Source organism: Falco punctatus (genome assembly GCF_963210335.1).
Source record: "Falco punctatus genome assembly, chromosome: Z".
NCBI classification, from domain to species: domain Eukaryota; kingdom Metazoa; phylum Chordata; class Aves; order Falconiformes; family Falconidae; genus Falco; species Falco punctatus.
Genome location: NC_137586.1, coordinates 36,136,560 through 36,160,505, shown reverse-complemented (window position 1 = coordinate 36,160,505; position 23,946 = coordinate 36,136,560). Strand labels below are relative to the sequence as shown.

The window sequence follows — 23,946 nt, the reverse complement described above, 5'->3', positions numbered from 1 at the left end:
AAAGCAAGAAATCTACATTACTGCTAAGTGTTTACAAGGCCAAACAAAAAAAAGTATTTCAGCATTCTGAACTCCTACAAGCAGAAAGACAAATATATACATACATACATTGCTGTGTGGATCTTCAAGAAAAATACACAAAACCACACATGTAGATACATTCTGAAAATCAAGAGATGCTAGACAGTCCTTAGGCTGTACAAGCTGTAAAATCTATCTCAAAATGAACATCTGGAACATTACATCTTAAAACTAGAGTCGACCTTCTAGCACTAGATTCCTTGGGGATTATAATGAAGAACTGACTGCAAAAACTTCTGCCCTTGTCTACTAATGGATTTATTTTCTTAGCTAAATTCACGCAACATGGCATCTCATCCAAGCCATGATGTTAATGTTTACAGTTGCTACAATGCCATACTTACCTTAGGGCAGCATCACCAGTTCACTGTTATTATAAGATTACTCAGAACTTAATGATGATATATGGAAGCTTATTTTTATATATTAGTCATTCTGACACTCCTGAAGTGTTAAAAAGTCTCCCTAAAGCCAGAGATTGTCTCAATCTTTCAGTCTTTCATGGTTTGTTCACCTGTTTTTTACCTTCTACCTGTTCAAGAAAATTCTAAAATCTAAAATAACAGAAGCAGTGAGAAGTGTTCTTGCTAGTGAAAAAGTTATTTCCAAAAATTGTAATTTCCCTTGCAATATTTTAAAACTTCACTTCTAGGTAGTATTTCTTATAAAAAAAAAAAAAAAACACAAAACCCCCACACAAATGTGTGCTTTACAACCATTTGATCTGTCTGAATCATGGTTCTCTCTCTAAAACATGCATGTACCCTGCAGTGACGGTTTAGGTTCTTTACCTCCTTAATTTTCACTTGGCAAGTAGCCCAAGCCTCTGCTTTAAATTTCCCACTTGGTAGCACTAGTATGGCACCTGAAGAGTAATTAGTTGTAAGAAAGGGAATTTGAATTGTTTGCTGAGAAGGAAAAAAAATGTGCATGCCTAATAAAGATTTTTCCTTGAGTAACTGCAAGACCATTTATTTATTTTTGCTTAGAATGCACCACCCTTTAAATAGACCAGTGACCAATTTTTTTAAACTTTCCAGAAACACTGAGTGAAATAAAACTGGTTTGGTGTAAAGACAATGCTGTATCACTTCTAGTCAGTCTTTTACATTACAGCAGCACTTATCTTGACATGAATTCTGCCTTTTCTTTTTTTTTTTTTTTTTTTTTAAGTTTCCTGATAATGGCCTTTTTTATTTTATTCCTCACATTGCACTTGTATGGACACCTAAGGTGTAGTCTTCTAGGAAGGCAAATCATGAAGATGTCTGAGCAAGCAGAATATTTTACCTAAATCACACATATAACTCTCCGTGAAGTTTATACTGTCCATGAAACTTTACATTATGATACTGTTTGTGAGATATGCAGTTCTCCATTGGTTCCAATGACCTTGGAAACTATTTTTGAACAACTCATTACATATATATAGTTATGCAAAATGAGTAACAGAAATTAGGTTTTCTCTCCTCTAGAAATTAGCAGTTCCCCAGCCCTAAGAAAGTGAAAAGTGCTGCTCCTGATACTGCTTCTGCCTTCTGTGTGAAGACAGAAATGCAGAGAAGTTTGAGGGGGAGGGGATTTGATTTCTTTTTTAATGTCTGCCTCCTTCCAGCAAGTCCATCTGTTGTAGCACTATAATTCTGGAAGCAGGATGTGTGTGTGACCAACAGGAGACAATTACTGCAAAAGTGTTTGTTGATTCAGCTCTATAAAGGGCAGGCCAATCACTACAGTATGACTAGAAAAGAATTCCAGCTGAGGAGCTGCATATAGATTAACACAAAATACATATATATAAATGAGAATGGGGAAAACCAGAAAGGAGTAATCGTATGGGAAAGGATTAAGTAGGAATGAAGACTGAAGCAGAGAAGAAAGCTAGCATCTTTGGGGCTGTTAACCAAATAGTTTACAAGTCTCTGTTTTCATAAATCTTGTTCTCTAGCTTTTCACCTTGACAAAGAGATGGGATTAAATAGATACAGAACTGGTCTGAGCCCCCTTTAGAAGAAAACTCCAGTTGCCTTGATCGCTCCACCCTTGGGGCCCATGCAGATAGTCTGTTTCTCCAGAAGTGCCTGTTCTTCCCAGTGGAATGGGTGGTGGTCACGTGGACTGACCAGGTAGTCAGGCAAGTTCTTAGCCCACAGGCTAAAAGTGAAACTTCCCTCACCCATTTGAATGCAGGTAAAACGTCAGCATGAGGACCACTTCTTTTTCAGAAGGATTAATGAACTGGGTTGATACAACAGTAAATCAGTCCTCAATATAATTTATACATTGATTCAGTATCTCATATAAAGCATGCTGGTATATGACATTTCATAATTTTGATCAAAACATATTAAGAGACAGGAATTAATGATATCAAAATTTCACAGCATTACAACAGAATTAAGCTGAACATTGTAAGACACCATAATGAAAAGTACTTTACCTCTATGGTCAGTTTACTAGTTTGAAGTCTCTGATCAGCCAAATGTAGCTGAGCTGTTAGTTTTTCATTGGTTTCTTTAAATCCCTTCACAGAAGACACTGCTGTCTTTTTTTCATTCTGTAAAATAGCTATCTGCTGCTGCAATGACTTGATTCTTTCATGCAGTAGAGTAACACAGTAGCCTGGTTTCTGGACAATGATATTTCTTCTTTTTGTTCTGTTCACTAAACATAAAACAGCATGTTATTAAACTGAAAGATCGTTGCAAATAAAATGATTTCTAATTTATCTTTGGCCCTTCAAAACAATGTTCTTTCTAGCCTCTACAATATTTCTCAGGAAGCAAACTGGTAAATTAATTCAGTTAACCTGTAAGTGCTCTCTCTATGTTATTAATTTTCTGAAGTGCCAATGCTGCAAACTCAACAAGGACTTGGAAGTTAAATGTGTCTCATTTCTGATTGGTATTACCACTGTCTTGTTAACAGATATTTTTTTTAAGGTCTAAGACAAAATACAGTTACTTTTGTTTCATTGGCTGTGTTGGCTACATGGGACAAACAACAACAGGCAGTGAAAAGCCTATTTCATTGATTAGATTCAATAGGTAGGACCTAGTAGAAAGAGAGTATATTTTAACTGCATTGAAAAGATGCTGTTTGCTGGTCACTTTTTATATGACAATTTCAATTTAAAATAATGACCTAAATCTTTGAAAATACGGTTGTGGAAATTTAAACAAGCAAATCCTACAAAAGTATATAAGTGGGTTTATGTAATATACAAGAGGTTTTGGAATATCAGGCAGGAATGCTTTGTCAATCCTACTTATGAAGCTGCCAAAAATATATGATATTCCTACCTTTGCTTAGAATTGTTGGATAAGATGTTGTAAGACAGCAGATCTTTCTCCTTTTGGAATGCAACCTCTCCGTGTCTTTATTCTGTGAATGGTGTTAAATAAAAAACAGAAGTACAAAGCTAGCAACCACAATACTCCAAAGTTTTGCAGTCTGAACTGAAACAACAAAAATTACTTCAAATAATACACAAAATAATTTTGATTTGAAAACCAATCTTACATCAACCAGCAAAGAGTACAAACTTCTATCTTTCCCATCAAATGTAGAAGAAATAACAAACTGTTATAGGTAAACCACAACCCTTTCCAAAGAATCCCAGAGAAAAATGAAGTGTCTGTTAATGCCTACACTTTGATAGGTTCTGGAACATTTGAATTTTTTTAGATATGCATTTACTTTTAGGGAAAAAAGATGCTATGTATTACTTGAAAACTTACAATATCCTAATTATCAAGATTATTTAAATGAAAATAAAAAGGAGTAACAGTCTTATTAGTTCAAAAGGATGAAGATCAGATTAGACACTGAGCTGTAACTGGAAAATGCATGAATATATATGAACATGCAAATACAACTCCTGTGTTTGTACAGGGTTTAACAAAAGTCAGCTGCATGCCTTTTAAATACCTGATTTGAAAAATCAGCTATTGCCAGAACGTATCAAATGTTCAATGAAAGAAGCAGAGGCTAAAGAAGAATGCTCCTTGCAGTATGTTAAATGATAATGTCTGGAGCATGGCTTACTCCAAAATCAAAATACTGTTTCCCTAGCTCTTAAATACTCAGTGTGTTTTGAAATGCTTTTGTTCCGGAATTCTGCAACATGAATCCAATTCTTAAAGTCTTCATTTTGCAATTTCTATGTGATAACACACGTTTCTGGAAATATTCGTAATTAACATAGCTGTTCATCAAATTTAAAAGAGTAAACAGCATCAGACTATCTATTAACTGCACTGAAGAAATTACTGACATTGCAGGATAGCTTTTTTGAATTCTAGGTTTATACAATCACCACAAAATCCAAAGGACAGGGAAACAGGATATGCTAGAAAAAAAGAAATATAACTGCCACTTTTTTCAGGCTAAAATGAAAGCAAAACAAAGGAGATCAAGCTTTTGTAGGTCTGTCTCCTTCGAGTAGTCTCTTAATTATTTTATTCCATGACTCAAAGACAACACTGGAAACCAGTACTAAGTCCCTATCTGTATGTCCAGAGGATCTTACACTCACTGAAGATACGTAATTGCATGATCAATGTTAGTCTGCAATAGTGATTATGTTACAGGGAACAGAGCTGTTGGCAGATGATGAGCAAACAATCCATGCCTGCAATGAAAAGCTGGAGATCTCCACTCTGCACCACAGCTCTGATAAATACTTGAGTTGTAAGAGAGTGCCAGTAACTCTCCTGATACTTCACAGGGTATTACATATTTACAACACAAAAGGCAAAACTGAGAAAGTCCTTGTGTCATAAATGATCTCCTCTCCAACCCCAGGCATAGCTCAGGTTTGGGAGATTTCTCTACCCTCTTTTTGTATGAGAATACCATGACCCAGCTGGAGTGGCCTTAAAACCTCAGGAGGGATTTAAGACTTGTGTTAAAACTGGTGCTCCCAATTGTCAATACTAAACCTTTTTGCAATACTATCTTCTCTACTCACAAACCATGTTTTCAGGTGCTTTTCCTGCAACAGGGGACTCCTGCTGAGGCATATTTACCTGCTTAGAGCTCTTGGGATGCTTCTGGTGTAGGCTCCCAGTCCACCAATCTGTTACATGTGTGTATCAGAATATACCTGTGTTGGGCTTTTCCAGAAAGAGAGAGTAAATGCTATATAGGCAAACAGGAGAGGCTGGCTGTGCCTGCACTATGAAGCAAGAGAGACCACAGCCTCCTGGATTCCCTGCCTTGTATATCTTCACTTAGGAGCAGCAGGAGATAACAGGAGTAGCACACCCTGTCAGATTTTCACATATATCATGCGCACCTGCTCATACTGTGTATTCTGTACCAAAAGATGGTTGCAGAAGAATTTCCCTTTTTTTCGCCTTTTCTGCCAGAAAAATAGATCTTTTGATGGAAACACACAATCAAGAATATTTAACATGACCACAGAGTTTGTATTTGCTTTAAAATTTTAGAGACTATGAAAATATAATCTGTTTTCAAACTTCACTGTATCACCATATATAACAGAATTTCAAACTAGTTTTCTAACAGAGGCAAGTTGTTCAGTGTTTCAGTATTCTGTTTCTTGAACTAAGAAACAACAATATCTGCTTGCGTTTTAAATTCCATGAAGTGATTTATTTGGCCAAACGCAGATGGGAAAAAGTGTTAGACAGTGTTCAAAAGTCCAAAAATGAGTCATCTGTTACAGATTGTACAGAGCCTCTAAAGACCTGGGAAACAACCAGCTGGACCTCTTCTGTGAGAAAACAGCATATAGATGTTAGGAATGAGATGAGGGGTTCAAATCCCAGACAATGAATGTAAATGGGCTAAGAAGAAGCTAAAAGCAAACTTTCCTCTAGATAGAATCTCCTGGACAGAGCAGAGCCAAAAGCATCTTTCTAAGATGGAGACAACTCCTTCTGCACACACCAAATGAACCGAGAGGTGTTCATGCTTGATTAATCAGCACACCATTTGGCTAGAGGGGAGGAGGGGATGTTGCTGTTTCCTTGTTATGGGTTAGGTCACCCTGTTCTGTATGGCTTTGCTGATTGAGAAATAATTTAATGTGATGTCTGCAGCATTCTTTGTCTGGCCTGTGAGACAGCAGGACTAGCTTACAGCAGCTTTACACGTTTTAATCAGCTTTTGCACTCCTGACAGTCCCTGCAAATACTTTTGCAGGCTAATTGTTCAGAAAATATTCTAAATTATAATGAAACAATCCATTGAATATCTGGAAGCAGATTTTCTTTTCAGGTTACAACAAGAGTCAAATTAATTAAGAGGAGAACAGCAGTGATAATATGAACCATTAAACTTCAACACTCTGCACAGGAGAACAAAACAAGTTCTGCTACATACCTTTTTATTATACTGCTGGTTTTTGCCTTGTAAATGATCAATGTTGCAGTGCTTTTGACCATGTTGTATTTGCTTTTTTCCCTGTTGTTTACTTCTATCGGGCAGTGGATCAATGTTTTGCATTGTCTTCATAATCACTGTTTCCAAACTTTCAGAAGTTGGTATTTCAGAGTCACTAAAACAGCACATTCAGGAAAACAGAACGCAGTAAAACTAAAAGTTAAAAAGTTCCAAACAGCCAATGCTTGATCACATCAAAAATAACACATGCAAGAAAGAAGAGTAATATAAAATCCAAAGAGTACTAAGTTGATCTATTCAACAGATGCTTACAAATATGATGAAGAAGAAATCTCTGAAATTATCAGGTTCTATTCTCTCAAATGGAATCTCACTCCACAATGCATGGTCTGAGACTTCAACTGCTTCTTAAAGGACAGCTTTTCTTACAGTCTAACAAAAGTGACAGACATGAAAAACTACCTGATAGTACTTCTGGTCTGTGAATGGCTCACAAAGTCATACTATGTTTCTACTTCCCTTCACTTTCACATTTGGTAACAAAAGAAACAAAAGCACAGTACTTCACTCAATAACATTTTGTTTCAATTGAACTTTATTTGTAGTGTCAACTGAGACAAACTCAAAAATCACACTGCAGTGAAATCTCTGCCTAGCACCTCTCTGGAGTGCTTTTAAATTCTGCAAGCTTGGCAGTCCTTCTGAAATTCACGGTCACACAGAGAAACTGGACCTGAAACTTCCATTCTACTTTGAATTTTTCCCTTAACTTGCACTCAATGTGCTCTTAATTTCCAGTTTTTCACTGCCTTGCCCCAAATTATCATTTCTTTTCAGATATTTAGTGAAGTCCACCTTAAAACATGAAGTCTTGGATATGTCATTTTCTGTAACATAGAAATAACCATTTGTGTAATTGGATTTGTGAACGAATCCCTCGACAGAAGGTAATTTTGATTTGTAACTTCTTAAACCAAGACACTTAAGGTGGCACAACTGAGTTTCAATTAAGTTGCACCACCATAGAAATCAACAGTTTAGAGATGGAGGCTACTTACCCTGAGAAATGGCCACTAATTGAAGAGTTCATACAGAAACGTGTTTATACTATCCAAAACATGTCCTGACACATTGGTATGTCTTACTGACTGATAAGTACAGAAATCAGAGTAATGGTTTAAAGGTGCTGCAGTAGCACAGAGGTATTTCTAACTGTATATGAGTTTCCCTCACTTGAATGCTTTCAAGGAATGTTCTGTTTAGAAAATGGAAGGCTTGAATCTAGAAACTCAGAGAAAATATTTATTAACATGTAGAAGAGGGCACTAAATGAAGGTATTTCCCTAACTTGTTGAGAATCACACCTTGAAACATCACCTTCCAAAATGTTCACTATTCTACAGCAAGAATCCTCTAACCTGATACTTGTACAATTATTGGAAGCTGTATTTATGGCCAGCTGCGACAACTGAAGCCTTACAATTACTCTCCGCTTCATGTCAAATTAAAAATTGCAATGACAATTTGTTTGCTCGATTTTGTTCTTAAAAAGCAAAACACAGTAAATTAAAAAAAAAAAACCTCGCTAATTGCAACAGAAAAACATATGTTTTCTGTAAAATCAGATCTGCAGTATTAAACAGAAAAACAAACAAGCTTTACATTAATGATAGCAACTGACCAATTACATAGTTCTTTATTTGTTTTCTCTCTCAAGATACCATGTTCAGGAGCCCCTTGTTTTGCATGGGGAGAAGCAGGAAAAGGGCTTCATTTGCCACTGTTGATCTGCTCCATATGACATATAAAGCTAACAAGAAGCTTATGAAGATAATTCCATTTACCTCACTGTCTTGTCACCTTCTCTGTATTTTGGGTAAACATGGGCTTGAGAAATTTCTTTGCATGTCTCTTAGGACAAAGTATTGAAAAGGTGTGACACCCATTTACCTAGTGGTTTACTGCTGCCTTCCCAAGTACGTGTGGACAAACAGAAGCAGAAGCAAAAATTCTAAACATTTATGAAGCTTGCCAGTGCAATTTTCTGAGGGCCTTGTGAGTCATGACTGGGACTCTATGCAGTAACAATTACCTTTAAAGAACTGATTTTTAACCATCATTCAATTAAAGTTAGTACAATGACAGTGCATAAAACATACATGAAATAATTAGTGTGGATGGTTCTTAATTTAAAGGATGTTAAACAGCTTGTAGACATCTGCTAGCAAGCTGAAATGGGTCATTCAAAATTTATCTAACTAAATTAAGGGGAAAAAATGTTTCTCCTCCCGGGTCGGCATGTCACAAGATAACTAAACCGACTTAGTAGGCTTGCCTGGGAATCCTTAGCTGTCAGTGGTGAATATGCAAAGGGCCAGCAAATTAAATCAACCTGCCAAACTGTCAATTTCAAGCCTCATGACTGCATGAAAATAGCATCACTGGAAGAAATCAAGCATTGCCTTCTTTTGGGTTTCCTGGCACCTATTCAAATACTCATGCAGTTGTGGCTAATTTTGCATGCAAATTTCAGTCAATAAGCTCAGAACAAGACCTCCCAAGATATTTCAAAGGATCTGACAGTATTTTTTTTGAATACCAAATCAACAGTAGTTGAAATTCAATCTCCATTTGCTAGTGTTTTACATATGCACAGTGTCCCCTCTACAGGGCTAAGTTAATGAGAGCCGTACCTGCTTTCACTTACATCCTCCCAGCCGTCCTTACTGAAGTTCTCAAATACATTACTCATAACCTTGATGGACTGTTTGAGAAAAGCTCCATGATGTCCCAAAGAGCTCTTTTTCTTGGCTGTTTTTAATTTAACCTTGGTGCCTGTTATCTTGCAATTACATTGCCCAGAGGCTGCCACTGCTTTGGTTTCATCCAGTGAAGACTTCAGCTCCTGCACTTGACTCAGCAAATCTTCACTTTCATTTCTCAACCTGTTAGCTTCTGCCACTTGCCTCTTCAAAGATGCAGCTTCTTTTTCCTGCTCATCAAGAGCTAACTGAAGCTCTGCTTTGTCTTTTTTTATTTCACAAATCCTCTTAAGTAGAGTTTCCAGATCTCTTTCTCTTGTGTCTGCATCTTCCTTTTGCACTTTTAAAGATGCTTTCAAATAATTCTTCTCCTTCAGTAAGTCTTTATTTACTTCTTTCTGTTTCTTTAATTCCCCTTCAATAGCTTTGAATGTTCTCTCTAGTTGATGTACCTAACAAAAGCGATTTTAGCATTCATAATATTTTAGCCTCTACGTACAAAAAAACCCTATGGTTTCAAATGTATTTATTATATGACAATAATATTACATTAGAGCACAAGGACAAAAGCAATCTATAGTCCTTAAGTTAAAAATAATTCTAATGTAGTGCAGATGAAAACATTTTAGCTGCAATAATACAGCTGTTGAACAAAGGGCAGATGGTAAAAGAACTTAAAATTCCAGGCAAAGTGACACAGAAGTTTAAGTATGTTAATGAACCTTCCTGATGCATCTTGAGCTCATTACTGATTTGGTTATGGTTATACATACTAACTGAATTTAAAAAACACATTTTCAGATAGGATTTTTTTTTGTAATACTGACAACTTTGCCCTACCTATTTAAATCAACAAGTTTTTTCACGTGTTGTAAGTTCACAAATTAAATATTAATTTGATCTTGCAAAACACTCCAAACCAACCAACCAAGCTCAGCACCTGAGAGTATGAAGGCTGAAATGTATTTTCTACTCACAGAAAGGGACAATTTACCCTGTTTCAATGAATCTGCTTTGTAAACTCATATGTAGTTTAAAGCAGCATATTCTACCTATGTATGATGCATATGCTTTGTTTGTACAGTCCTCCAAGGCTTACACATAATCGAGGCCATTAACAATACAATGATTCTCAATGTTCTTCTCGAATATTTGCTTAAAGTTACAAGCAAAGCCCACAATTTCCAGAAATAAGGTGCAATTTTAATTTCAGGGGATACTAAAATGAACATCTAGTCTGTGAGACTTCCCCAGAAGCTTGCAAAGGGCATCAGAGTAAGTTTGGTGCTCAGTAACCACTTAGTCATTTTTGAGAAATATTTTTGGTTGGTTTTTACAAGGTCCATGCCCGCTCTTTCACTAGGGCCGTGGGTAGAAAAGACTGTTTTTCAAGGAGCTATAGAGAATGCACGTAGCAACTTCAGCTACTCACCTTCTAAAATACTGGCCAATTCCATCACTTTGTAGCAATATGAAACATCAAAACTTGCTTTGACATTGAAATAATTGAAACCATAGTATTTCTCAATAAACGCTATATGCTTTTCCAAGGACATTTTGTCAATGCATTAAAATTATTTTAAAACTTATGGAATGATTTACAAAGTTGGTACTACAGATTTGATTCAGATAAATGAGAGGTCTTAGTGTACAGAGGCAAGAATGCTCAAATTTCATATGCATTTGTGAATTTGATATTGCATTTGCGAGTTTGATAGTTTTAATAAGCATGCCTATCCATTGCTGTCTTCCTTTCATGGAAATTGTAGCACTCCCACAACTAAAAGGGATTGCCTTATGGCTACACACAGTTATTGCGTGAAATTAGAAACAAACGGTATTTTTCCAAATGCTTCAATGAAACCAAGGTTTATGACTAAAATCATAGTTTATACTTTCCTCCCCAATGAAAAGGAGCTGGACCAGTACCCTTCTTCAGCCACCTTCCTGAACTGAGATTCTGCTATTATTTTCTCAGTTCTTTAAAGCAAGTTTTTGCACTCACTATGCTTAAAGTCATGGATGACAGCTGGAAGGAAACAAACAATGAATAGCTTCTACACCTGTCCCTAAGGTACCATCATAACTCTGTATATCCATAGAGATAAAAATTATGTAGTACCTGGCAAACAAAATTATAGTTCTGAAATATAGATGATAAGCAAGCATAAACTGTGTGACAATTCAGATGGTAGCATTCATATTATTTCAATTACTCACTCTACCTTAAGATAAATGAATGTGAGCACTTCCTATTCTGTGTGTTATTATTTTAACATGATGTTTGTCATTCAGTAATAACGAGATGACAGACTTCATTGCCTGACCATATGGCAAGTGCTACAAGTATATGCAATCACATCATCTGCTGTAAATTACCATACTTCCTACAAGTTAATTCACAAATAAAAAATAAATAGACATACCCGAACTGACATTCAAAGTTATAGATTTGTGTTTATTCAATTTAAGCATGCTTTTAAAGATTTATAAGTAATTAAACAAATATTGTTTTGCAAAATGACAAACAAAAGGCATGATACTGTCTGAAGGATGTCTTTTCTTTGCAGCAAACAAAACATATGGTAAAATACAAGTGAGCCCTCTTAAGTGAACACCTGTTAACATACTGAACTACTTGTGTATATTACAAATATCAATACAAATAACAACTAGTTAAGAACATCTTGTTATGGTATGAAGTAAAACATGTAGAATGTTGAGCAGTAATAATTAAATACTCATCATGTTTGCTAAGTCAAAGAACACTAAATGGATATGGTACTATCTGTGAAGAGTGATAAACCCACGTATATAGAAAACATTTGCACATGCAACATTGTGCCAAAATTTAAATACAGCAAAAGGTGGATTTATCACTATTATGTATCAATTTTATTCCATAGCAAGAGCTCTGTGGAGATTAACCCTGATATCATCTAAAGTTAAATACTAAGGAAAAGAAATGAAGGTTTCTGAACTTAACAGTGGTAAAATGCTAAGTGTGTATTACTTCCAATTTATATAATTTGTTAATTTTTAATATTATATCTCTAAACATGCTTTTCATCTTTTCTGACATTAACCCTGTTTATCTCACAGGATGCATTCACAGCTACTTCACTAGAATTAATTTCTGACACAATTTTGGAAATCTGTATTTTTGAAATAGGAAAAAAAATCATGGCCTCAATTAATAAGTACTGACTTTTATCTATCTATCTATATATATATATATGTATGGTTCTTACATTAAAATGTAGATCTATATGCTGGAGTTGGTATCTTACCTTCTGTAATGTCTGATGTGAAACTTCTTTCATATTCCCCTTTGGAGCACTGTTCTTGACCCCATCATCTTCACTAACTTTAAAAAGTGGCTCTGTCAGAAAATAAATAATACATCTGTATCAGAGAATAAATAAACTACATCGTGACACCTAGTATTTCAATAAAACAATACCTAGACATCTTAAGGAAATGCATTCTTTACTTCTACAATTATTCATAATGTAGTCTATTTTCTCAGTAAGCCTTGTGGTCAGTTTCTAAAGAGTGACCTCTTTTCAAAGTGTTCTGTCACATAATTATGAATCTTTGTAGCATCACAGTATGTTTTTTCAGAGTACAAGCTTTTCAAAGGTACAATAGATCTGCAGGTTAAAGACGCTGTACTTTCATTCCAATTTTTATTCTTTTATATACTATTCCCTCTGTGCCTTAAAAGCAGAATTCACTAGCTTTTTATCTACACAGTCGCTACCAGTTTTGTTCTCTAGGTCTTGTCCCCTGCTAGGAGGATCAGAGTGATTGGTGAACAAAGCAAACAGTAACAGAACCAGGATGGATGAAAACTTTAAACTCCTTTTTTTGTTAAGTGAAAGATCATGTACTTCACCAGATAAATCACACAAATCACTCCACTGTAATACTGTGAATTCATAACAATTAGAAATTGATAGAACTAATGAGAGCAAACATGACTCTAAGCATTATCACTCTGAGACAGCTGTGCACTTTAGGTACTAAAAATCCCACAAAAAAGACAAGTTAACAATCAGATCTATTCATAGAGAATAATGAAAAGAAAAAGTTTAGAAGTACTAGTACATACAGTAAATCAGAAGTAATGCCTTCTGTTAAGATTTGAACCAAGAGCTTAGCATTCACAAATTGCCCACTGCTCACAGAAATGAGCAATTACATACTTGAGAAGGACTTTTTCTTAGAATATGGAATACTACGTTCAAGAACAAAAAATCCCAACACTTCAAAAACACCACAATATTCACATTTCTTTTTGTGCACTTCTTCCCCTAAAATTAACTTAAAGAATTAATCTTAAGGGATAAATGTCTGTGCTACATGGTGGTCTCCTTCAGAAGTATCATTTCAAACTACAAGCAGACACTGCAGGTCACTTAAAAATTTTTGATTTATAAACAAAGCAACTGTAGAAGAAAACAGTGTTACTCTCTGTAGATTCACAATCCTCTTGATATAAACAGTGACTAACAAGTTTGTTAGAGTGAATTAGACCTTTCTTTTGTCTTTGGAACATGTCATGGCCAATTAATACTTCTGTATTCATGAAATAAATGGAACACTATTCTAAAGATAATAAAAGCTGAAAAAGGTAAAACTATGCATCTGGGGAATATGTACCTTTACCTTGATATTAATATGTTAGTTCCCATGTTATTTCAGACTACAGTCCCCCAGCACAGTGGTACTGCATACATTTACAACATTCTTTAAGTAACACACAAAGATAATATGAACATGCTTTTCATCTTTTTCTAAATATTCACTCATTTGAATGTCTGCTGTAGCTTTTATATCAGCATTTACTTTACTCCACTGAAAAGAAAAATTATTTCCCATAGTTAAAGAAACTGATCAAAGCACACAAGGTGTTATGTTTATTATGTGGATATATTAAAATACAATTGAAAACTCTATAAATAAACATATTATATGCAGAGAATATAGTACAGCCAAACAGATACAAAAGACTATACACATGTTCAGTATTATCACAGAAATCAGAAGCAACTTTTATTAAAGTCAAAGGTCACTGATACATAACCCTTTCTACTGAGCAGAAAAATAAATGGCTTATCCAGCCCTCTTCTTCCCTCCTCCCTTTTAATTGTTATGTAATTGTTCACAGGAATTGGTTAGGGAGACAGTGAAATAGCATTGCCTGTAACTGTCTGTCTGTCTACGATAGCAGTTAAGATTTATCCTATCAGTCTACTCAGCAAGACATACGCTCTACCCACCATACTCCTACGTAAAAAAATACCAAGCTCTCTCTCAAGGAACAAGCCCACAGGTCACAAACCCCACTATCTTCAGTGATCAAATTACCATGGTCTCACACAAGTATACTTACATCCCACTGAGAAAACATAGTTAACTGCCAGCTTTAGAACAGAACACTTAATTCCTAATTAATAGTCACCAAATCTGATGCTAAGTTAGCTCAACACTGCTGCCAAAACGGTACTTGAACTGTGATACTACAGTTCACTATTATTATTTCCAGGAAGCCTTCTTACACAGAGAAAAAACTACCAGTTTCAAAAAAACCAGAGCTGTGTATTAGGCACTCATAGAGTACCTACGAGAACCACAAAAAGAATGACATTTCTACCTCTGGTATGCACCAGGTAAAGGATTCCCCCAACAGACAGGACACGCTGTGGTACAGAAAGCCACTGTGGTACTGACTCCAGTGGTAGCCACGCATGCTCCCAAAGATGTGCCAAGTCTGAAACAGCTGGTAGGAAAAACCACTGTGAAGACCAGAAGAAAAAAATTCCATTCTCACAGATCAGCTGTGGACATGGTAGGTTCAGAAGTCTCACAATGGAAGAAGCCTTTCAACTTCCTCCTCGAAGAAATAGGGGACCAACATTTCACCTTCTTTTAATAAGGCACTTGCTATTTTTCTGGATAGGATTAGATGGACCCCCTCACTTGATTTTGGCAGAAATGGCATGAGTGCCTGCCAACACATTCCTTACATTCATAACAAATAATGACATGAATAGCATGAATAGTGAATTTGGATGTGATGACTGCTGGAAAATAACTGACAATGGCAAAAGAGACACTTTGGGCAAATGAATCAGAATGGAAAGGGATTCAGGAACGGCAGGAGCAGAGTTTCCTTTTCCCCTGACCTCCTTCATCTTTGACCAGCAGGGTTTGAAAAATGACATGGAGGAGCAACAAAGCTATCCAGTACTTCCTCCTGACATACACAATTGATATCTAATCAAGCAAAAGGATAAGGCTCATCTCTTTTAATACAGGGTAACTCACCCACTTCTTTCAGAATTCATCCTTGATGTGAGAATGCCTGACGGAAACAGGTAACCTGCTAAGGTGAAAGTGAATTCCAACTTCATTCATAAGCTGAGTAAATTCACGTCAGGGTTACTTTTAGAAAAGAAAATATACTTACTAAGACCCTGAACAAAGTCTGTTTAGACTGTATCAAGTTTGGATTCTCAGCAAACTACAGGGAACAGACCTGAGGCTGCACTTTTATTTGGAAGAAGGTATTTAATACGCATTTCAGGGCAGAGGGTATGCACACTTTCTTACCACATGAGCAAAGATTGCTCACATGCACTTATTTATCTTTCAAGATGGACACGCAGTTTCAGTCACTACAGTGTGATCTTCTAGAAAATGTCAACTAATTGATAAAAGTATCCACCACACTGAAGTACCCTAGGATTTGCAAGGGGAACAAGGAAATTACTTTTTATAGACTGGTGAGAAACTATTTTTTTTAATACTTCAAGTGGTAAAAGTTTGGAAATGGATGGAATCAGCTGTGTCTTATGTGCTAACAAAAAGTGTTGCTTAATACATATCTTTGGACTTGATTTTGAATCTTGCCAAAAATTTCCTGTCCTAAATGAAACCTAAAACAACAAATGCTGGAAAAGGTAAATAAAATTTGGCTAACACACTTCACTAGTAGTTTAACCCTTAAGTCCCAATATAACAATTGATCATCAGAACAATAACCAAACTAAAAATGTGTATCCACCCACACAGGAGGATGTATTTCAATCTGAGAAGATATTGAAAAAAGAAGGAATAAAAGACTTAATTGTTAAAGCATTAAACATGTCAAGAACTGGCTGTGTCAGGGATCTGACTGGTTTTTTTTGGAAACGCATGGTTATTGCCCAGCAGGCCCTCAACTCCTTTTCACTGCTGGTTGCCTTTCCACTGTTCTCGGTGCAAAGACTGACTAAATTTGCAAAAAAAAAAAAAAAGAGAAGTGATTTTTAAAGTCAATATTTGAAACATTCACTACTTCCCTTCAGCTCTATCTGGGGCTATGAAAGTAACAGATAAGAAGAAACACAAAAGAAAGCAGTAACTCCAATCCTCAGCAGCAGATACTTCCACTTAGTTTTACAGGTACTATAAAACAAATATAAAATCAAGAGGGGGAAAAAAATCTTAATTTTTTCATTCAAGTGGCCAAGATTACCACAAAAAAAACCAAAACAAAAAAAAAACCCAACACCAAACCCAAAGAAAACTGGGATAAAGAATGGTAAGGTTTTATTGCTGAGAACATGCAGAGTACTTCTCCAAGTCTCCTACTCTGCTCCTTTGCAGAATTCACCACAAATGTGAAACCCAGCTGGACTGTAACTATGTTTTCTTGAATACTCCTCCCAGACCCAGGAACAGCAAACAATACAAAGAATCAGAGCAATGATGGAGAGGCAATGGTAATATATTACCTATCTGACTGACAAAGACCCATCTTCACAGAACCATCAACTATTGTAAATTTTGTAAAGATATAAAATAAGGTATCCATGATAATTCTTATAAGAATTCCACCATTTTGATTTACTTTTGAATTCACATACTTTTTGAGACTAATATTAAAAAAAGTCTGAAGTATCATGAAACTTCTGTATCACTGTATTGCAATACTGCAAAAAACATCTCCGATTCTGGAGGAAAGCTTCATAAACATATAAACATGTTTTAGATTTCATGCATATTTTATGCATATAGATAGATATTTAAAACAATTTTATATGTAGTACATACATATCAGTTGCAAACATATTATGTGTATCTATAAAAATTGAAATTGATTTAATAGGCATGTAGATAACTTAAGGGTAAACATACTTTGAAATAAGAATACATATGGCCTTATGCTAACAAAACACACATTCAAGAAAAAGAAATTACCCTTAAGAGAGAAAAAACCCTTAAAATTAGTATTTCTAATGGACTACATACAACCATACAAAATACTATACTTTACATTTTTTGATGCCAACAATTAAACTGGTGTACCGTGAACTTACCCACAGATCGGTGTACTTTCATCTGATCCAATTCTTCTTCAAGATTCAGTCTACAAAAGAAGAAATAAAAAAGTAACAACCACAGAACAATCACATACATGCCACTAAAAATGTTTTAAAAAGGAAACCAAACCCATATCAGTATATTACTGTGGAAAACGTTGTTAACACCAAGGAATTAGTTTTAATTTGATGACACTTAGCATATTTCAAACATAAGGAGTCATTTGTACAACAGGTGATTAAAACTTCTATATCTGAACTTACAAAATTCGGATATAATGTTGGTTTTAACATACACTAAGAAGTTTCAGACAGTCATTTTATGTAAGGAAATGCCTGAGATTAAAAGGAGACCAGTAAAGGGAATCCTGTTAAGAGGGGAGTAAGTATTCAGTCTTAGGGGAAAGCACCAGCCAACCTTGTACAGATATACATTACCACTCCTCTTTTTCCAGCGACCATCTGAGAAATACTTGAGAAACTTACTATTATATTTGAGAAAATTATTATTATGCCTCCTACGCTTTTTCAGACCTGATCTACTACTGCATTACTACTATAGTTTGTCCTGTCATATCAACCAGGTAAGCTCTGTACAACAAAATCTCTGAATTACTGGTTTTCATTCCATTAAAATCACATACAAATGCAGTTGTCAGGATTCCAATGCTAAAGTTTCAAAGTCACATTGTGAAATACTAGAATGAATGACATTAATTTAAACGGTTCATTTATACTTGTGTTTTCTGACACGATCTTTAACAATACAGTTGTGCACTAACTTAGCAATAAAGTCCCCACATTTTAACCTAAGATCCTACAGTAAACAGAACACTGGGCAGTCCTTTAATATGCAAACTTTGCTTAAAATATAAACTGATGTCCTGTAGAAATGCATATTATTCTAGCTCCATTCTGAACACCGGATTGCCAATCTTCTCACAGCCATTTCTGCTGTACTCTGAACTGCTGCATGGGAAATTTATGATCTACGAAATCCCTCTGGGATAAGGCACAAAGAAATGGCTGCCAAAATATCTGCTAATGTAAGGAAAGGATTTTAAAAAAAGGTCTTTCAGTATACAACTTATTTAAAGCACATTATATGTTAAATGCATCCCTGACTCAGCTGTAACACACAAAGTAAAGAAAATGAGAAACACGAAAAGTTGAAGTGACTTGATTTGCATGACACATAAAGACTTCAGCTACTTCCAGGATCACTCAGCTGCCCTCACAGGTTGACTTTCTTTGCTCTTCTTTCATTCGCCACGCCCCAGTCATCATCAATTTCTATAATGCAGACTTGGTGGCCTTTACCTCCACTGTTCTAACTCTTCACAGCATGTTCACTTTTTGGACTGAATAGCAAAACGTGTCCTTGAAAAAACATTATCTGTTTACATAATTAAAAGACTATATTCAACATTACATGCTTCCTGCTTGAACCTCCACCTTCTGGACATGCTATTTTTCACCTTTAAAATTTTTTTTTTAATGAACACATGCTTACATGCATCTATACATACTACCTGCCACACACTAAGTGAAAGCTTACAATGATAATTGTACAAGATTTTTAAAAGGATTTAACTTTTGCATAATTTTTTTAGGGTGATGAAAGACATGCAGAAGTAAATACATGATATGAAGTAAGTAAAGGGGTAGGTTTATAGTCTGAATATCTGAAGCACTTCCAAATAAATTAATTTGTGAAACAGTCTCCAACTGAAGTTATGATATATCTAAGCTGGAAATATGTCAGACAAGCTTAGACAAGAAATTACAATTTGTAATACAAGATCCAACCCATACAAGTCAGTGACTGGCTTGCATGAATGACGGAAATGCCCAACTGGGTTAGACCAGCACTGGGTCTATCCATCACCAATGCTCTGCCTCCAGCAGAGGCAAAAGCAGATGCAACTCAGGAGAGAGCACAAGCCCAACAGTTTATGCAGTCTGATTCCCAACTTTCCATCCTGAAAGTGGCACATAAGCACTACCCTTTGTTTCCCTTGCTTTAACTTGCCCCCTGCTAAAAGGACCTTTCCTCCAATCCCACAAGAATGGAATTTCTTTATAGCCTTTCATGTAGAGCCTTGTCAAAGGCAATTGGGAAATACAGATCAGATCACTGTTACCACATAGTTACTGTAACCCTTCTGCAATTCCAGCAGGTTAATGAAGCAGGATTTCCCCTTACAGGAGCCACACCGACGCTTCCCCAACAAAACTGTGTTTATCTGTGCTCAGTGATCAGTCTCCCATTTTTGGTGTCTCGCCCCTTCTCCTAAAGACAGCCTGCCACCTTCCCAGGTATGGCTGCAGTCAGGCTCACACGTCTGCCGCTCCCTCTGGAGCCAACCCCACTGACGGTCGCTGCAGCGCACGGCAGCCCACTGGCACAGTGGCTGCTCCCAATGCGGCTGCAGTTCAGTAACTGCAGAATCCAGTTTCTTCACGCTCCTCGGGGTGTGAAGATCCTAACGCCAAGATATTAACAAATAACATACCTGCTTGACCTCCTAATTGCTGTACAGTTACTTCAAACAGATCAAACACCTTAGATCTATCTGCTACAAAGAATACATGAGTTGTTGGCACCTTCTTAGCATCTTCAGCATCTTAACGCCAGGGAAGACTGAGGCAAAGATTCACTGAGCTGTTCTTTCATGGCGTTGTAAACCCACAAATTTCCTAACTGGCTGCTTCTTTACGAAAAATGTTACTTTCATAGCCTAAGAATCTTTGAAAACCGCCCTTCCAAGAGCTTTTCTTGCCCCCTCAACTTTTCACTTGCATTTGTCCTGCCACTGTTCATGCACGTACCTGTCCGCACCAATGCAAGCTTATGTTTTAAACACTGACCTTTCCTCTGTGAAGGTCACATAAACTTCCCCAGTGAGTCTCTACAGAAAGCTTTTTAACACTGTTTTGGGGTGGTGGCTGGTTTGTTGGGTTTTTTTTAATGTCACTTTTTAAATTGTAGCACATATTTCAGGTGGGTTTCAGCTGCAGTACCTTTCTTAACAGCCTCCAGCTGTTCATAGCCTTTCTGTACTGCTTGTTCTAGTGTTTGGAGGGTTGCAGATTTTTGACTCTAGTTGCTTCATTTTTATGTGGCTCCCTTTCTGCAAAGTTAATATTCCCAGTCCAATTGATTTAGTCCACTCTCTTCTGCTACTATTCAAATCTAATTTAGAAAAAAGAAGAAAAAAAAACAGGCTGTCACATGAACCCATCATAAAGGATGAGATGTGGGGAAAGGCCTCACCTCTTTTTCTTGGAAAGTCACAGAGCAAATAATCCTGGAAGTCATGTCCAGCCACTTAATTCAGAAGAAGGTGATTCCTTCCTGGAATCAGCAAGCATGGATTTCCCAAGGGAAAAATCTTGCTTTACCAACCTGACTGCCTCTGTAAGGAGATGACTGGCTGTAAGAATAAAGGTAGAGCAGGCAATGGTGTATACCTTGAATTTGGCAAGGAATTTGAGATGGTCTCCCACCTCCTTATTGCCAAGTAGTTGAGATCTGAATTGAAAACTAGGTAAGGTGGCTGGGAAATTGGCTGGACTGTTAGGCTCAAAGAGTGATGATTTGTAGTGCAGAGTCCAACTGGCAGCTAGTAATTAAAAGCATCCCTCGGGGATCCATACCAGAACCAATACTGTTCAATATCTTTATTAACAACCTCAAAGATGGGTTAGAGTTGCTCTCAGCAGGTTCACAGATGATATAAAACTAAAGGGAGTAACTGATACACTCACTAGAGGGCTGGACCACTGCTCACAGAGACCGCATAGGTGGAAAAAATAGGCTGATGGGAACTTCATGAAGTTCACCAAAGACAAAGGTCCTGCCAGAACAACTCTTGACAACAGGTCATTCTAGGACACCAACTGGCTGGAAAGCAGCTTTTCAGAAAAAAGTAGGGTACTTCTGGGCAACAAGTTGAACATTTGGTAGTGACATGCCTTTGTGGCAAAGGCTAAGAACATACTAGCTGTATGGGCAAGAGTATAGTCAAATTGGGTTTACAAAATTGATTCTGTTTGGCATTCCTGAGACTGCATGTGTGGCTGTGTCTTCTTTTGGGCTTCTCCAACAAAGACACTGACCTGTTAGATTAAGTCTAGCAAAGGGGGACCAAACGGTCAGGGACTGAGCACATGATTTACAACAACAAGGTGAAAGATCTGAGTATTCAGTCCTAGGAGAAGCAAAGATTTTATTGCTGTCTACCTAATGCAAGGGTATCAAAAAGATGGAGTTTGACTCTTCCCAGGGAGCACAGTGGATGATACAAAATCCAAGGGGCACAAATTAGAATACATCAAATTCCAACTAGATATAAAAAAGGAATTGCTCATTAGGCTGGCCAGACCCTGGACCAGTCACCCAGAAAGGTTCTGATATCTCCATCCTTGGGCTTCATCTCCTCCATCTTCTGTCAAAACTTGATAAGATCCTTCCCAAAATGCCACTTTGAGCAGCACGTTGGACAAGACAGTTTCCAGAGGCTCCTTCCAAGCTGCATGATTCTGTACTTCTCATTGTATTGAGGTAACTATTACAGAGAGGCTTTCTCTCTAATGCTTTTTAAGTTCTGCGTACCATTCAACATCCAGACAGTATTCTTCCTTTTGGTTTCTAAGATTATTTGTTCTAAAAAACTTACTTATTCCACAAAATTTTTGTATCTCTACATCTTGCCTTGCAAGATAATGATGCAGGCTCCATGTGGATAGTTGAAACCTTCCATGATTACAGCCTGTCCTTCACAACTCGTTGAATCTCCCTTTTTATTTCTGCATCGTCAGCATCCTGATGAAGAGATCAGCAGTACAATCTCACTGCTACTTATTTATTATTAAAATACAGGACTTCTATGCAAAAGCATTACACAGTGTTCCCTTTTTCTGTAATACCTGTCTGTTAATTACACTTCAATAATCCTTTTCATACAGTGACACTCTCTCACCAGGTAATCCTACTCTGTCATTCCTGCAAAGCTAGTTCCCAGGCAACACTGTACCACACAGATTACTCTTCTTCCTCCAGGTCACTGAAAAGCCTAGTGTGTCAGTATTGTCATCTGATGCCAAGCAGTCTAGCTCCACATCTTGTTTCCTGGGCTTCTGGCACAGAAGTACTTGTAAATTATTTCTTCATACTGTTGATTAATATGTCAGTCAACTATTGTTGACATTTTTTTTTTAAATAAACCAGCTTTCCTTATCTTATCTAAAACACCCACTTCCTCCTATCCTTAGAAAGAGTCTCTACTGCAGGAGCATTCTTGGTGCAAGAGGACACTGTCACCTCAGCTAGACACCAGGTCTCATTTTTTCACCTAAGAGACTAGATTCCTCCTAGCAAAGAGAATGTTGTCCTTTCCCAAGATTTATGCTTTTTGCAGCAGTACATTAAAACATGTCTTGTATGTAGATATCATACATGTCACATTAAAGCAAACTGAATAAATTGCATTTCACTGGGGAGACTGCTACCTGCATCCTGATCTTACTTTTTGTTCAGTCTGGGGAAGCTTACATAGGTATATAGCCTCCCTTTTTTGAACCAATTCCTGTCATCCTATCCTACCCTAATTAGTTGTTTGTTCGTTTCTTGGTTTCTTTTTTTTTTCTGATCTCTGAAGCCTGGCAATCTTCAGTTCACAAACTTGTTACGTTTTGAATGCACAGACTGGGCCACTCAAGGTCAACACAGTTAGCACTGAGCAAATTTCTAAGCGTTTAACTCATTTGGGAACAGATTCTGTATTGATTTCTATTCAATCCTTTATTTTGGAAAAACAAATTTAATGCAACAAAATCTTCAAATTAATTTCCTACAGAATTTTTATAGTAAATATAGAGCTAAATATGGAGAAAAACAAAAATATGTAATTTGTATCATTATACAAAATCACGAGATGATAAAGGAATGTACAAGTAACTGGCTTTTTATCAGGATTGTGTGCAGTCAAGTGGGTTTTTTACTATTATTCATAAGTCTTTTTACATTTTAAGGCAAAAGACAGAGCAAAAATTGCAACATGAAGAACAACATACAGAAGCAAGTAGCTCTTCCTTCTTTTCTGTTTGTTCCCAAACTCCGTAGTAAAACATGCTCTGATATTTGAATATATTTAATGTGCTATTCTAGCTACAACTTGTAAAAACAAGACAAGTCACCTGTATACGCATCATAACAAAAAATACCAAGCACCTGGGTTAAGAAAGTAAATACTTCTTCAGATAGGAAGGGGACCACAGTCAGGACTTGCCTTGTAGAGTCCCACTTGCAAGAAAACCAGACATTGAGTAAGAGTTATCATTACTTTTCTCAAAGC

At 36.6% G+C, this 23,946-nt stretch overlaps 1 protein-coding gene across 3 annotated transcripts in view; it reads right to left on the bottom strand.

Moving 5' to 3' along the window:
• CNTLN (centlein) overlaps positions 1 to 23,946 on the bottom strand; it is a 197,755-nt gene that overhangs the window by 54,803 nt on the left and 119,006 nt on the right. For all 3 annotated transcript variants that reach the window (XM_080371891.1, XM_080371890.1, XM_080371892.1), the window contains 6 exons: positions 17,585 to 17,634; positions 12,506 to 12,597; positions 9,147 to 9,667; positions 6,433 to 6,607; positions 3,384 to 3,465; positions 2,522 to 2,745 (listed from right to left, as the gene is read on the bottom strand). In XM_080371891.1, coding sequence (XP_080228017.1) covers positions 2,522 to 2,745; positions 3,384 to 3,465; positions 6,433 to 6,607; positions 9,147 to 9,667; positions 12,506 to 12,597; positions 17,585 to 17,634 — 1,144 coding nt within the window. The remainder of the gene's footprint in view (positions 1 to 2,521; positions 2,746 to 3,383; positions 3,466 to 6,432; positions 6,608 to 9,146; positions 9,668 to 12,505; positions 12,598 to 17,584; positions 17,635 to 23,946) is intronic.